Source organism: Triticum aestivum, chromosome 6B (assembly GCF_018294505.1).
Source record: "Triticum aestivum cultivar Chinese Spring chromosome 6B, IWGSC CS RefSeq v2.1, whole genome shotgun sequence".
Taxonomy (NCBI): domain Eukaryota; kingdom Viridiplantae; phylum Streptophyta; class Magnoliopsida; order Poales; family Poaceae; genus Triticum; species Triticum aestivum.
The window spans coordinates 165,427,748-165,443,130 of NC_057810.1; the positions used below are offsets into that span (position 1 = coordinate 165,427,748).

At 45.8% G+C, this 15,383-nt stretch overlaps 2 protein-coding genes and 1 pseudogene across 2 annotated transcripts; 2 read left to right on the forward strand and 1 right to left on the reverse strand.

The window, feature by feature from the left end:
- The first annotated feature begins 2,699 nt into the window (after window positions 1-2,699).
- LOC123139034 (receptor-like protein 2) lies at window positions 2,700-4,835 on the forward strand (annotated as a pseudogene).
- Window positions 4,836-8,593: 3,758 nt separating this feature from the next.
- LOC123136372 (receptor-like protein 2) lies at window positions 8,594-10,940 on the forward strand. Its single transcript, XM_044555737.1, has one exon. It carries the CDS (start codon window positions 8,710-8,712, stop codon window positions 10,927-10,929), a length of 2,220 nt encoding a protein of 739 aa, XP_044411672.1. The 5' UTR covers window positions 8,594-8,709; the 3' UTR covers window positions 10,930-10,940.
- Window positions 10,941-13,471: 2,531 nt separating this feature from the next.
- Window positions 13,472-15,009, reverse strand: LOC123136373 (uncharacterized). The gene has a single exon (XM_044555738.1). It carries the CDS (start codon window positions 14,450-14,452, stop codon window positions 13,550-13,552), a length of 903 nt encoding a protein of 300 aa, XP_044411673.1. The 5' UTR covers window positions 14,453-15,009; the 3' UTR covers window positions 13,472-13,549.
- Window positions 15,010-15,383: the final 374 nt, after the last annotated feature.

Sequence of the window (15,383 nt, forward strand, 5' to 3'; positions counted from 1 at the left end):
ATTGAGTTCTGGTCAAGTGCGTCCTACTCAGAAGGAACAGTGAGTGCCAGCCACTTCGAGTTCTCTCCAGATCATAACAGATATATTATAACCCACATGTAAAGTAATATTCTCATGTTCTTTGTCTTACAGACTGAACCACTCTACTCTGATCAACGGCAGATGAACAAGTAGGAAAAAAGAGAGCCCCTATAATGTAACGGCGCAAAGGGCACAGGGCATCAGTATCAGCCGCCCACCAGGTCCATTAATCTATCTGGAGGAGGACAAACTCGAACTTTGGTTCACCAGCGCAAAGTGATGTAACCTCTATCATGATCGATGATGGACACTCCAACAACAGGAAATCAAATGAACTGCAGCTACACATACTCAAGAGCATAAAACAGCATCAACCTAAAAGAAATGGAAAGCAGTCCTTGCTCACACAAACAACTTTCAACCAATTAATCCAAGGCGAAGGTCAGACAAGAGCACAGATGAAGCGAAGGGAATGATTGGTTCAACAGATTGGGACAATCTCAGTTTGTTTATCCACAGCAATAAATCTGTAAAAGAAGAACATCGATCGAACATACAGGAATTTTTCTACGTACATTATTTTAATTCAAAGGATTGTAAATGCAGAATACAATTTCATACAAAATTCTGTCACGATATGTGTTATAGAGAAATGTCCATTTTGAACGTTTTGAAAAGATTGCTATAGTTTTACTATGGTGCAAAAAGAAAACAACCTTTTGCGAAAACACCTTTTGGCTACCAGTTGCGTGACATGTATTGCAGGAGTCGTTTTCACATTGCTGTATAGGAGCAGAATATCAAGAAAAAAAATATAGTGCACATGATGGATACCTTAACTACTGATTACAACTAATAAAATGGACACTGATTCTTGTTAAGTCGACAAAGGATGAAACAATTATTATGGACTAGAATGAAATGCGGCTGCTTCTCACTTAATCATTGAAAAAGAAAAGAACAACATATCACTTGTTTATTGTACACAATAAATATTAGATGCCACAGAATTTCAACCTCCTGCTGATTCAGTTACACTGGGTGGGTGTTATTATTTTGTGTAAGAAAAGAATGTAGCTATCATCAGATAAGTTGTAAAAATGTTCAGCCTTGCTTTAAGTCAAACCCAACTAACCCCTGTTATATACATGATGTCGCTGTTGTGGGTAGGTGTGCATAGCTTCAACATTATCATTTTTATGTATGTATTGCAGATAATACTTACTTACGAAGCCTTTTATCCCAAACAAGTTGGGGTAGGCTAGATATGAAACCCTTTCACGAGGACTTCCCAGGAGGTCACCCATCCTAGTACTACTCTCGCCCAAATGGGTTTCATACCCAAAAGACTGGCTAGTTTTTACGTTGGCTCGCCAAGCCTATCACAACCCTTAGATATGAAACCCTTTCACGAGGACTTCCTAGGAGGTCACCCATCCTAGTACTATTCTCGCTCAAATGGGTTTCATACCTATGGGACTGGCTAGTTTTTACGTTGGCTCGCCAAGCCTATCACAACCCTCCTCCTTTACCCGGGCTTGGGACCGGCTATGCCTAGAAGACATAGGCGGAGTTTATGTATTGCAGATAATACTAGGCAATAATGACACAGCACTGACTACACAGAATTAGGAAAGCTAGGGCAAGATTCTGGGGAAATCATGCAACCAAGCTAGCTTGCATGGCATGCATCCTGCCAATACGAGCCAAGGGTGCCAGATGCCAAGAAGAACAACTAGGTTTGAGCAGCATTAACAACCTAAGCAAGGCCATATGACGATAGCTACAACACACCATTCCATCAATCAACAGCACTTAGGTAATGGCAGTGGATCTAGGAGACCAGGGTAGTGGCAATGCTCTCCCTTGACTCTTTGGCAAACAGCACACTTCATGTAGAAAAGTTTCAATCTCCTGGCCTGGCGCCAATAAAATAGCTTTTTTACCCTTTGGTAAGTAGCCACAATGCCTGAATGGCCTCCTATGGGAGAGTTGTGATCCACATCTTCTCTAAATCATGTACGTGTGTCAACCCTGACATCAATGATGGAGTTTAATTGCAAAGCTGATAGGATAAGAGGTCAGACTAAGATTAACAAACCAGTTTATGCTTGGAAGTCAGACTCGTGAATAAATTAGTGGATATGCAATAGCAGCTAATCCAGATTTTCTTGTCATCACGATGACCAGAAGGGATGAAATGAGACAGGGACCAGAGCAGGTTGTTCCTTTCCTCTCTTGCTCTTTCTTCAAGAGAAACTAGTACTTCAGCCTGGCAGACCAAAGCTTATGCTTGTGGTTTACAGGCTAATTTCTAGTCGCTCACGTAGGTAGTGATTTCACATACCTTTCTTTGGGCTGACTATTGTGCTACTAGTCTCCTTGGCAATAGCAGTCAATCCTTGACCCATTTCTTTTCCTTTTTTTGAGCGCTTGTGGTTTACAGGCTAATTTCTAGTCGCTCACGTAGGTAGTGATTTCACATACCTTTCTTTGGGCTGACTATTGTGCTACTAGTCTCCTTGGCAATAGCAGTCAATCCTTGACCCATTTCTTTTCCTTTTTTTGAGTGCGACCTGAAAGAGGATCAAACAAAACGGAGACATGAGCTGGCTGTTCCATTCCTCTCGTGATCTTCACCAGCCCATTGGTTGCTTTGCTAGCTTCTTCAGAAAGCCATGCGGTCACACGATTGCCCAAACAAGGGCAGATTTCCCTTGCCTTGTCTTGGATTGGCTCTCGTGCTGCTGATATCCTTGGCCCCTCTGACCAGCTCCTGCACGGAGCAGGAGAAGAGCTCCCTTCTCCAGCTCCTTGAAGGGTTCTCGCAGGACGGTGGCCTCGCGGAATCGTGGGGGAGCGATACCAATTGCTGCACTTGGGAAGGGATCACCTGCAGCCTGAATAGGACGGTCACTGATGTTTCGCTGGCTTCCCAAGGCTTCGAGGGGTCTATCTCGCCGTTCCTTGGAAATCTCACAGGCTTGTTGCACCTCAACCTGTCGTGCAACTCACTGTCAGGTGGCTTGCCGCTGGAATTGGTGTCATCCAGCAGCAGCATTGTCCTTGACGTCAGTTTCAACCGCCTGACAGGAGCCCCGAGCGAGCTGCCATCTTCAACCCCTGCACGGCCTCTGCAGGTACTGAACATCTCAAGCAACTTGTTTACAGGGAGGTTTCCATCCACAACATGGGGGGTGATGAAGAGCCTGGTTGTACTCAATGCCAGCACCAATAGTTTTACTGGGCAGCTACCAACTACACTCTGTCTCAGCGCACCATCCTTTTCTGTGCTTGAACTCAGTATTAACGAATTCAGTGGAAATATTCCTCCTGGACTTGGTAATTGCTCCATGCTGAAATTGCTCAGCGCTGGCTATAACAACCTCAGTGGGACTCTTCCAGATGAGGTCTTCAAAGTTACCTCGTTAGAGCACCTCTCTTTACCTAATAATCGGTTAGAAGGAGCACTCAATGGCATCACCAAGCTCACAAATCTGGTCACCCCTTGATCTTGGGGGCAACGAGATAAGCGGCAATATTCCAGATTCCATAGGCAAGCTGAAGAGTTTGGAGGAGCTGCATTTGGAACAAAACTACATGTCAGGGGAGCTTCCATCAGCTCTGAGCAACTGCACACATCTCATAACAATTATCTTAAAAGGCAACCAATTTCACGGAGAACTTACCAAGGTCAACTTCTCAAACTTTCCGATCTAAAAAAGTTAGATCTCCTGCACAATAACTTCATCGGCAACATTCCAGAAAGCTTATACTCGTGCAGCAAGCTGACTGCACTACGGCTCTCCAGAAACCATTTCCATGGCCAACTGTCAGAAAAATTAGGCAATCTGAAGTCTCTCTCGTTTCTATCACTTACTAACCTCTCCCTTACGAATATCACAAGAACACTTCAGATCCTTGGGAGTTCCAGGAGCCTGACCACCCTTCTTATTGGGTCCAACTTCCTGCATGAGACCATGCCAGAGGATGACGGCATTGATGGTTTTGAGAATCTTCAGGTTCTTTCTATGAGTGATTGTTCATTGTCTGGAACAATACCTGATTGGTTATCCAAGCTGACAAATTTGAGGGTGCTATTTTTGCAAAGCAATCAACTAACTGGACCAATACCTGAATGGATCAGCAGTCTGAACTTGCTCTTGTATCTAGACATATCAAACAACAGCTTTACAGGTGAAATTTCAACTGCCTTGATGGAGATGCCAATCCTAAAATCAGACAAGACTGCACCAAAGGTCTTCTTTGAACTGCCTGTGTATCTTTTCAGTCCATTTATCCAATACCTCAAACCTGGTGCTTTTCCAAAAGTGCTTAATCTAGCCATCAATAATTTCACTGGTGCGATCCCGGAGGAGATCGGTCAGTTAAGAGCACTCGTCGCACTCAATTTAAGCTCCAACAAATTATCAGGAGAGATCCCTCAAGCGATCTGCAACCTCAGGAACCTGCAGGTGCTCGACTTGTCTGTTAATCATCTTACTGGTGTAATTCCAGCTGCACTGAACAATCTGAACTTCCTTTCTGAGTTCGACATTGCTAACAATGACCTAGAAGGCCCTATTCCAACCGGAGGGCAGCTTAGCACGTTTCCAGATTCTAGCTTTGATGGAAACCCAAAATTGTGTGGTCTTGTGATTGTAAACCCTTGCGGTTCAGCGGTAGCAGATCCAGAGTTCACCAACTCCAGAGAACAGATCAGCACTAAGGCCATGTTTGCGATTGCCTTTGGTGCTTTCTTTGGAGTAGGAGTCCTATATGATCAGATGGTCTTAGCCAGATATTTTGGCTAGAACCTTGTAAATTATATCAGCGTCGAAACCATGATGTTAAGTGGTTCTCAGTTCGGCAAGACCATGTCAGTGGCTCTAGACCCAGCAAGATCAACATCTGTGATAAACCTGCTATCTTGAGTTAGTGACGTTCACTTTGTACTCCATGTAACAGGAAAAATGATTACTGAGTGATCACAGTGTGTAAGCATTCGCAAAAGAAAAAGACAGTGTGTACACATATTATTTTTTGTATAATGTGTAACTATTTGGTTAGCATTTACTTTGATAGTTGTTTCTCTTGGTAGTTGACCAGAGGAGGACACAGAGTAAGCAAAATCGCCAAAGCACACATAAGCAATCTGCAGTCTAGCACACTCAAATCTGTAACTATTTGCAGTCTAGCAATCTGCAGGGGAGGAACCTAAAGCTCGATGCGATTGCCACCTACTCCCTCCGTCCCATAATATAAGAGCATTTTTGACACTACACTTATGAGACAGAGGGAGTAGCTCCAACCCAGGATCGCAATTATCCACAGAAAACAACACGGGCGCCGAGAGAAAATTCAGAAATGTAACAAAGCTAGCACTACAATGTGGCAGGAATTAAGCAGCTGCTCCGTGGTTTCTACAATATACCTCGGCAAAGGGCTCACGGCGCGTTCGGCCTTCGTCGAATCTCCGGTCCCCTGCCTGCCTGGCCTCCTCCGACCAACGGGGGCGGGAGATGAGCCGCCGCACGCCGCCGTAAAGGGTCGCCGCGTGCGCGGATTCGAACTTAAAACGAGACTGGCTGCTACAACAACAATTGAACATCAATCAGGCGCCCCAATATTTTCTTTCTCGGAACCATTTTTCCAGATACATACCTCGTGAGCGCGCGACACTGGACTTGTTTCCCTAGTCCCTACCCTCCTGTGTCCGTCCTCCAGCGCGCTTACCGAACTCGGAGCAGCCGGCCCGCCGGGGAGCTCCGGGAAAAGGGAGGGCAGGCTTAGTTCGATTTCTGCGGCCACCAGAAGTGGGACTGTGGGAGCACCGGTGCGGCGGTCCTCGGGACGCCGGCGCACTGAGTTGGGCGAAGGACTCGACGTTGGGCCGTATGGGGGGCAGTATTTGGGTTGGCTTACAGATAACAGTTTGGGCTGGCTTCATCTTGGGCTTCGAATTGGGTGGGCTTAGGGATGTTACACTTCCTAAAAAATGATAAAATTGTACATGCTCCTTTTTTTTGTGGTAAAGGAACTTTCATTGCTCAAATAGGATGGTTACAATCCGCAGCTACAATGCTAGCAATATCCTCTAGGGTATTGCCAAGCCAGCATAAAGTACGATGTTGTAGGAGTGTGACTAACAACATGTGTATGGCAACTAATCTAGTTATCTTAGCTAAGCTTATTAAAGGACGCGGAGTTTCTGCTCCCAGGCTCATCTGCACCCCCTCTCAGAAAAAAATTCAAAACAAATGCTAAAACAATTCAAAAAATTCTAATTTTTTTTGGCTGGTAGATAATTTGATGCGTGAGGTTCGCACCAAATTTTAACTCATTTAAACATCTGAGCAGCTCTCGGCAAAAAAGACAAAATGGGGGTATGTAAAAATGTTTACTATTCACGCACTGTTCTGACCCGATTTGTCTTTTTTGCCGAGAGCTGCCAAAATGTCCAAATGTGTTGAAATTTAGAGCGGACCTCACGCATCAAATTATCTACCACCAAAAAATTTGGATTTTTTTGAATTTTTCTAGTATTTATTTTGATTTTTTTTAGCGGGAGCAGATGAGCCTGGGCACCGAGTTGGATTTCCGTTGTACATATTCCTTTTGTTGTCCACAAATGATCAATTCTGGTTTCTAAAAAAATGATCAGTTTCTGAGAAGTTTTTTTCCTACCCAGAAAAAAAAATGCTTACAAGCTTTGCGGATAGTGCTAGTGTTTTGAGTATACACATATTAATTATTTTATTTTAATTTTAAACTAATGAAGTGGGTTCCAAGATATGACACAAGTGGGCATTTACACGCAATGATATACACCCCTATAAATATTAAGTGTAGAATGATATACACCCCAAGTGTATATAGCCTTGTAGTTAGCCGAGCCGAGCTAGAGAGAAGTTGGTATGAACTTTTGCTCGTCAAACTAAGCAAGGTGCACTGTTGTATGAACTTCTGCAAGTTGACCTAGACTAATTCAATTGTACATATCTTAACCTAGAGACCACATATGTGCATGTAGAAGTAAAAATAATAATTTAGAATTTTAGTTGATGTCTTGTGTTTCCAGCCAGTTGTTTAGCTGACAGATTGACGACTCTACTAACAAAAAATGGCAACTCTCGCAATAGATATTGGCAAAGCATGACATTCTCAAGTGAGCTACTCAACTGAGCTCAATCCAAATCCAAATGTTAACAATAAACAGTACTGGAGCACGTAAACACTATGATTATCAGAAAACTTGATTCTGAAATACAACACTGTAGGTAATGTGTTTCCCTTTTAACTTACGTACTACCTAGAAAAAGAACACATGTCCACCAAAATTACACTTTTTTCCAATAACCTTTTAGAAGTTATACTGATAGGTGTTCCGGTCGGTAAGTAATATTAAATACAATAAATTCAGCAGCGGTCAATTGAAGTTGAGAGAATAAGCTAAATATTTTTAACTTTACTTTTTTATACTAAAATCGCCTTTAACCACTCTTATTCCACGTGCAAAGGGTTCATCTCTCTAGTCGAAATCTGCTTCCCCCATCTGAAGTTCATCTTCACCCATTTGGTCATTTTCGGTTATGTCTGATGATATCATAATCTTCAAAGAAAACAACATGCCATGTCACCGGAGATTTGGAACTAGATGTCTGACACATAGATTAACTATTATATTTGTCTAAATGGGTTGGCCCACAGGTTAAAGGTCACACATGTATTTAACCATGCATTAACCTTTTTGGGTCCATAAACCAAGAACAGGTACACCTCTTTGTCTAACCCACAAGATTTGCTTTTCTTTAGGTGATGTATGAGGGAGACCATGTTTCCGGAAAATGCTTTGCCTTTGTTTTGCGGGGACCCTACCTCTTTTTTTTATAGGGAGCGGGAACCCTGCCTCTTTGTCTAACCCACAATATTTAAACCTCAGTCTTTGCTGCTTAATTGCTAAAGGCTTACTCTTATTTGTTGGAACCACTATACTTTGCAACCGTGTCAAAGACAATATGATGTGTTCACAGACACATGCCCGTCAGTTGACGGTTTGAGAGGTTTGGTTGTAGATGCTCTAAGCGTTCACAGACACATGTCCATCAACTTACGATCTTCTCCTTCCAAGTGGGGAACTGTGACTCTGTGAGGTGGACATTTTGTACAAAGCAATAAGAATTTGAGGTGGGTTTTTTGTACAAAGCAATAAGAATTCGAGACCTCCGCAAAGTCGTAAAGTGGTACGCATGCAGTTGCAATCTTCAAAGTCTGTTGTCATGCTTCTGTACGTCATAATAATCAGAATAATTTGTAAGAGAAGATTGCATCTGAGTAGCAGCAAACCATAATAGCATCGACGCTCGATTTAATACGAAATGTTATTAGCCACCTGTACAATGAGCGTTGACATATATGCACTCCAATTGAAATACAATGACACTCTACTTGACACGAAATATTATAGCCACTCAACTGCCAGTGAGACACCCGTAGTCAACACTCGACTTAACACGGCATCAGAAATTAATATTCAACAAAAAATAATATTATTAGCAACTCAGAAAAAAAATTAGGTGGCATCAAGATGACATCACCAAAAATTTTCAAACAGAAAATATTCAACAAAACTGACAGAATCCGAATGGACAGCTCTTGTTTTTTTAATTTAGGAAATGGTAGTTTAGCATGCTTTCAGAATGGACAGTTTCAGGAAACTGTCAAACAAAAATATTCAGAATGGGCAGTTCCACCACAACACCATGCAGCCACTGTTTTTCATACAGCAGGTACACCAAGAAATTTCACATGCCTTCACTTGGCTTGGCTCTAGTGCTGCTGGTCTCTTTGGTCCCTCCGACCAGCTCCTGCACCGAGCAGGAGAAGAGCTCCCTTCTCCAGCTCCTCGCCGGGCTCTCACAGGATGGCGGCCTCACGAAGTCGTGGCGGCACGACACCGACTGCTGCACATGGGAAGGGATCACCTGCAACGAAGATAGGAAGGTCACTGATGTTTCGTTGGCCTCTCGAGGCCTCGAGGGGCCCATCTCGCCGTTCCTTGGCAACCTCACCGGACTTTTGCGCCTCAACCTTTCCCAGAATTTGCTGTCTGGTGGCTTGCCACTGGAACTAATGTCATCCAGCAGCATCCTTGTTCTTGACATCAGCTTCAACCGCCTCACAGGAGGCCTGAGCGAGCTGCCATCTTCAACCCCTGCACGGCCTCTGCAGGTACTCAACATCTCAAGCAACTTGCTTACAGGCATATTACCATCGACAACATGGGAGGTGATGAAGAGCCTGGTCGTTCTTAATGCCAGTTCCAACAGATTTACTGGTCAGATACCAACTACACCATGTGTTGGCGCGCCATCTTTTGCTGTGCTTGAGCTCAGCTTCAACCAACTCAGTGGGAACATCCCTCCAGGACTCAGTAATTGCTCGGTGCTGAAATTGCTAGGTGCTGGCTACAACAAACTCAGTGGTACACTTCCAGATGAACTCTTCAAGGTCACCTCGTTAGAGCACCTCTCTTTACCTAACAATTGGTTACAAGGAGCTCTCGATGGCATCAGCAAACTCACAAATCTGGTCACCGTTGATCTTGGCGGGAATGAGCTCAGCGGTAATATTCCAGAGTCTATAGGTGGTCTGAAGAGATTGGAGGAGCTGCATTTGGAACACAACAGCATGTCAGGGGAGCTGCCAGCAGCTCTAAGCAACTGCACAAATCTTGTAACAATTAACCTCAAGGCAAACCAATTTAGCGGAGAACTTACCAAGGTCAACTTCGTAAGCCTGTCCAATCTAAAAAAACTAGATATCCTTTCCAATAACTTCACCGGCACAGTTCCAGAAAGCATATACTCCTGCAGCAAGCTGACTGCACTACGGCTATCTTACAATCCTTTCCATGGTCAATTGTCAGAAAAAATAGGCAATCTGAAGTCCCTCTTATTCCTATCACTTGCTAATAACTCTCTTACAAATATCACAAGAACACTTCAGATGCTTAGCAGTTCCAGGAGCCTCACCACCCTTTATATTGGATGCAACTTCCTCCATGAGACCATGCCAGAGGATGTCAGCATTGATGGTTTCCAGAATCTCCAGGTTCTTTATATAAATCATTGTTCATTGTCTGGAAAAATACCTGATTGGTTATCAAAGCTACCGAATTTGGAGATGCTATTTTTGCAAGGCAATCAACTAACTGGACCGATACCTGAATGGATCAGCAGCCTAAATTTTCTCTTCTCTCTAGATATATCAAACAACAGCCTTACAGGGGAAATTCCAAGTGCTTTAATGGAGATGCCAATGCTAGAATCAGATAATACTGCACCAAAGGTCTTCTTTGAGCTGCCTGTTTGGAACAAGAACCAGTTTCTGCAATACCTCACGCCCAGTGCTTTTCCTAAAGAGCTTAATCTAGCCATGAATAATTTCTCTGGTATGATTCCGGAGGAGATCGGTCAGTTACAAGGACTATTTTCACTTAACTTGAGCTCCAACAGATTATCTGGAGAGATACCAGAACAGATCTGCAATGTCACGAACCTGCAGATGCTCGACTTGTCTGGTAATCATCTCACTGGTAAGATTCCAGCTGCATTGAACAATCTGCACTTCCTTTCCAGATTCAACATTTCTAATAATGACCTAGAAGGCCCTATTCCAAACATGGGCCAGTTCAGCACGTTTCCGGATTCTAGCTTTAGTGGAAACCCAAAACTGTGTGGCCCTATGGTTGCAAACCATTGTGGTTCGGCAGAAGCAAGTCCAGTTTCCATTGACCCCATAAAACAGATTGGTAGTGAGGCCATCATCTTTATGACCGCCTTCGGTGTTTTCTTTGGAGTAGGAGTCCTATATGATCAGAAAGTCTTAGCTAGATATTTTGGCTGAAACCATGTAACCATTATCACCATTCACAAATGGTTAATATTTGTAAACATTGAGTATATAATATAAGGACATTTGACTCTGCAGTCCAGAAAAGAAAATCTACAGGGAAAGCACACAAGAGGCACTCCAATGATAACTTATCACAAAATGCCATTTTTCGTCTCCTTTGTAGCCTCTCCTGCCTAAAGCTGATTAGGTAAAGGACATTTCTTTCCATTCTCTCCTAGCTAAAGCTGATTTAGTAAGAATACTTTTCTTTAGTGATAACCAGAAATAAATCTTGATTTTCAGAAGTACTCTAGCACTTATATTAGAGTCAGATGTTTAAATTGCCATGTGTAAAGAGCAAACCAGAAGCCTTGCCAATCAGACCAACTTTGTGTCCCTGCTGTTGTCAAGTACACCCCTGGTGCAGGCTGACTTCATTTCTTCCTACATAAGTAGGGTGTCTCGCCCAAAAGCATCCTCTTGCAGTGCTAAAATAAATAAGTTAGATACAGACACCGTGGAACCACTAATTTCAGAACAATCATGTACTGTTTCATGTCAGAAATATTTTTACTGATTCTCCCATGAGCTAACAGCATGGTGCATAAGAAAGCAAAAAAAAAGGGCAACCTGGTGCATGTAGCTCCCGCTTGCGCAGGGTCCAGGGAAGGGTCCGACCACTTTGGGTCTATAGTACGCAGCCTTTCCCTACATTTCTGTAAGAGGCTGTTTCCAGGACTTGAACCCATGACCTCATGGTCACAAGGCATAGTATAGCAGGGGAAGGTATAAAAGGGTGCATCGGGAGATCAGACCATCCTTGAATTACATAGGAAGGCATTTATTTTTTGCGAGAAACATAGGAAGGTGCTTATTCTAGTAGAAAGCCAATGGCGTTAAACTGGTTTGTCATTGTCAATGTTAATCACTTCCTAGTATTATCAGCTAAATATGTCAGCTATCTATGCACTTAATACTATAAGGACATAAAATTATAACCCCAAGCGTGCAAGATCTGTTTTGCACAAACACGATCCACCTAAATAGTAAGTACTAACCACTGCAGTATGTTGTTTTGATGTATGATTGCAGTTATAGAATAGAATCATTTTTTTAGTCAGATTAGTCCAGTATAAAATTGTTGAGCCCCAAGGCCAGAAACAAATATAGGCATCACCATCTCAAAACTACACATGCACAAACCTCACTGTTTTTCGAACAGTGACCATTCTAGACAGCTTGTTGGCCTGAGGTAGAGGCCAAAGCTTTGCTTCGCAACACTGCCTTCCCAACCACAACCAAACTATTTTAGGCATAAAGGTTGTAAGCTTTAAAATGAAATGGTTTGCACTTGCTCTAAGATACACTTCATGTAACTTACTGTAAATGAGTAAAATAAAATAAAATGATTTGGAAAAAAACTGCAACCTGAAATTTTTGCATATGTAAGAACCAAAATGGCATATCAACAATATCAATCAGCTTGGAATACAAAACAAATATCCCAGGCAAGACTAGCAAAGCATGTCACATATGTGTCCATAAGTTGTGGGATTTCAAGCAGGTCAAGCAAGGTACTGTGGTTGGGTAGTAATGCCTGGTTGAAGTTACCCTCTTCCTAAATTTGCTGAGCAGACTGGACAAACTTACATTTGGTATCTCCTCTACCTACGATAAGCTGGAAAAAACAGTATTGTCAAACAATCCATATCCTACTTCCAACATGGCCTGAATCATATATGAGGAGCTGGTGGAAAATTCACCTTCCACTTGCATAATTCCATTTCGCAGTGTTAGTGTGAGAGACATTGATTCAACAGACTTGGTGGCTGGCGGACCGGGCTCCTAGCAGCAGCAGCAGCAGCGCTGCCTCGTCGACCCCAGGTTGAGGTGCTCTGCCACGGGTCAGAGCTTGATGATGGCCGGCGGCGTCAGGGGGATCTGGCCGCTGGGCGACGTGAGACGCACCTGCGGATTAGCCGCGGGGGGGGGGGGGGGGGGGGGGGGGGGGGGCGCTGGGCGACGTTAGACGCATCTGCGGGTGAGCCGGCGGCCGCAGCGACGGGGAGAGACGCCGGTTGTACGGCGACTCGGCGGCGAGGTCGAGCGGGGTCGGGGAACGCGGCTCGCCGCCCTGCGGCGAGATATGCTAGCGCGCCCGATCGGCGCCGCCGGAGATGCAGCCATGCGTTTCGTCGAACACTTTGTGGGCAAAGACCCGTACCACCGCGGCAGACGCCTGCTACTCCAACGCGGCAACCGCTCACGGCGATGAAGCAGTTAGACGCTGAGCTCATCCACGCGGCGCCCTGCAGGAGGCGACTACGCGCTGTCCTGCTCACGCCCTGAAGGTGTTTGCGAGAATGTCTCTGTTTGCACTTTGCAGAGTAGTATGCCGTGTCTGTCGGACACTTATTTGCAGAATGCAGAACATAGCATTTCATTCCATCGCAGATAAGATCAGTGCCAAGCTCGAGAATAATTGGCGGTAATTGTATTAATCATGCCCACCTAGCTAGATTGGCATACATGCATGCATGCGAGCATGGTCCACCTAGCTACATGCTGAAAACAGCTTCAATCTCCTTGCTGATCAGCATACTAATCTTCGTGCTACATACTGAAAACAACTTCAATCTCCTTGCTGATCAATGAGCATCGGAGCGACTAATCTAGCCAACACTTTAGCGACCTTGTGCTTATAGAGGAAGGTTGGCATGGGCAGCTCGCTCGGGTCCGGCGACATGATGAAGATCGGCATGGGCAGCTCGCTCGGGTCTGGCGACACCATGAATGTCGGGCCAGCGAACAATGATGCCTCCGGCTCCCAGTCCACCTCCATCTTAGCCAGAGGCTTCGGCTTCTTCTTGGGCAGGTCGATCAACGGAGCAAGGCCAGCGAAGGGTAATGCCTCCACCACGGTCGGCGGCATCGCCTTCTTCTCGGACCGGTCAACCGACGCCGCAGGACCAGCGAAGAGTGACGCCTCCGAGTCTGTCACCATCTCAGTCGTAGGCTCTGCCTTCTTCTCCGACCGGTCGATCGACGGAGCAGGGCCATCGAAGGATGTCACCACCGAGTATGCCACCATCTCAGTCACAGGCTTTGTCTTCTTCTCGAACCGGTCGACCGACGGCGCGGGGCCAGCGTGGAGTGATGCCTCCGAGGCTGCCACCATCTCAGCCGGAGGCCTCGGCTTCTTGTCGCACCGGTCGACGGATGGCGCACGGCTCGCCGGCCTCTTCCAGTTCTCCCTCGGCATCTCCCCGCGGCCGAGGCGCTCGACGCCGCCGTTCACAGTCTCGGTACGGCGGAGCGTCTTGTCAGTGGCCCAGCTGGAGCTCCGTGAAGCGCGTCCAGGAAGGTCGGCCTTGTCTCTGATCCAGCTTCGGCTCATCGAGGCACGTCCAGGCTGCTGCTTCTTGCTGTCCAGCTCCACACGAGCCGTGTACACCGCCGGAGGAGGCATCAGGAGGTGGCAGCGCGCCGGGGTAGGCAGCAGCGGTGGCAGAGTCGCGGCGACATGGCTAGCCATCTCTGCAAACAACGAACACAACAAAGAACAGAGAGACCAAGTGATTGCACAAGCGAAACAAGTAATAGAACAATTGCGATGCTAAAATTCAAATGTTGATCGGAGAAGAAAGAGGAAACTCGCCGGATTGTTTGCTCGCCGTCGCCGAGAGAAGCTCGCCGGGTTGCTAGGTCGCCAGGAGAACGCCGCGCGTGATCTACCAAGGAGGCGGCTTGCTCGTCGAATCGAAGGAAAAGTGCGATCTATTCCCGCGGCCCGGCTGATATAGATCGACCCCCGATGCCCCGCCGCGTAGAAACCACGCAATCCGAGTTCGACTCGTAACCGCCGCCGCCGCCGCCGCCGCTGCCGCCGCCGCCCGTGGTCCAACCGCCGGAGCCACCAGCGACACGCCGTATCCGATCTCTCCTCCTCTTCGTCGGTGGCCTGGGCATCTCCCGCGGTGGCGCGCCTGCGCCTGCGCCTCCATTCCGCCGCCGCGTGCCATCCTGGCTCGGCATCGCGGCCGTTGTGGCCGCCGAACTCTGTTACCCGCATGAGTCGCAGCTGTAAGAACCACGGTGAGGAGTCGCAGCAGCGACGAGGTGCTGGCCGGGGTTCTTGCTTTCCTCCTGCGCTGATTGCTGCTCTTACAAGGCCGCTGCCACGCTGCTCCATGGATGGTCAGTTGTTGCGCTTGTCAAATGTTTGATGAAATGCTTAAGCAGAAGCAGCAGAGGATGCCCGGTGATTAATAGGTACACTCCTTTCAATCAATTTGAGCAGAAGCAACTTCATTAGTGTGTTACGAATATGATTTTCAGCTAATAGAGCGAAGAGCGGATGCACATTCACGAGTTCACCATGTGTAATCAGTAATTAATTAGTACCATAGCAGGACTACACTGACAAATAAGTTGACACCTTAAGCCACCTACGATTCTCAAAACTG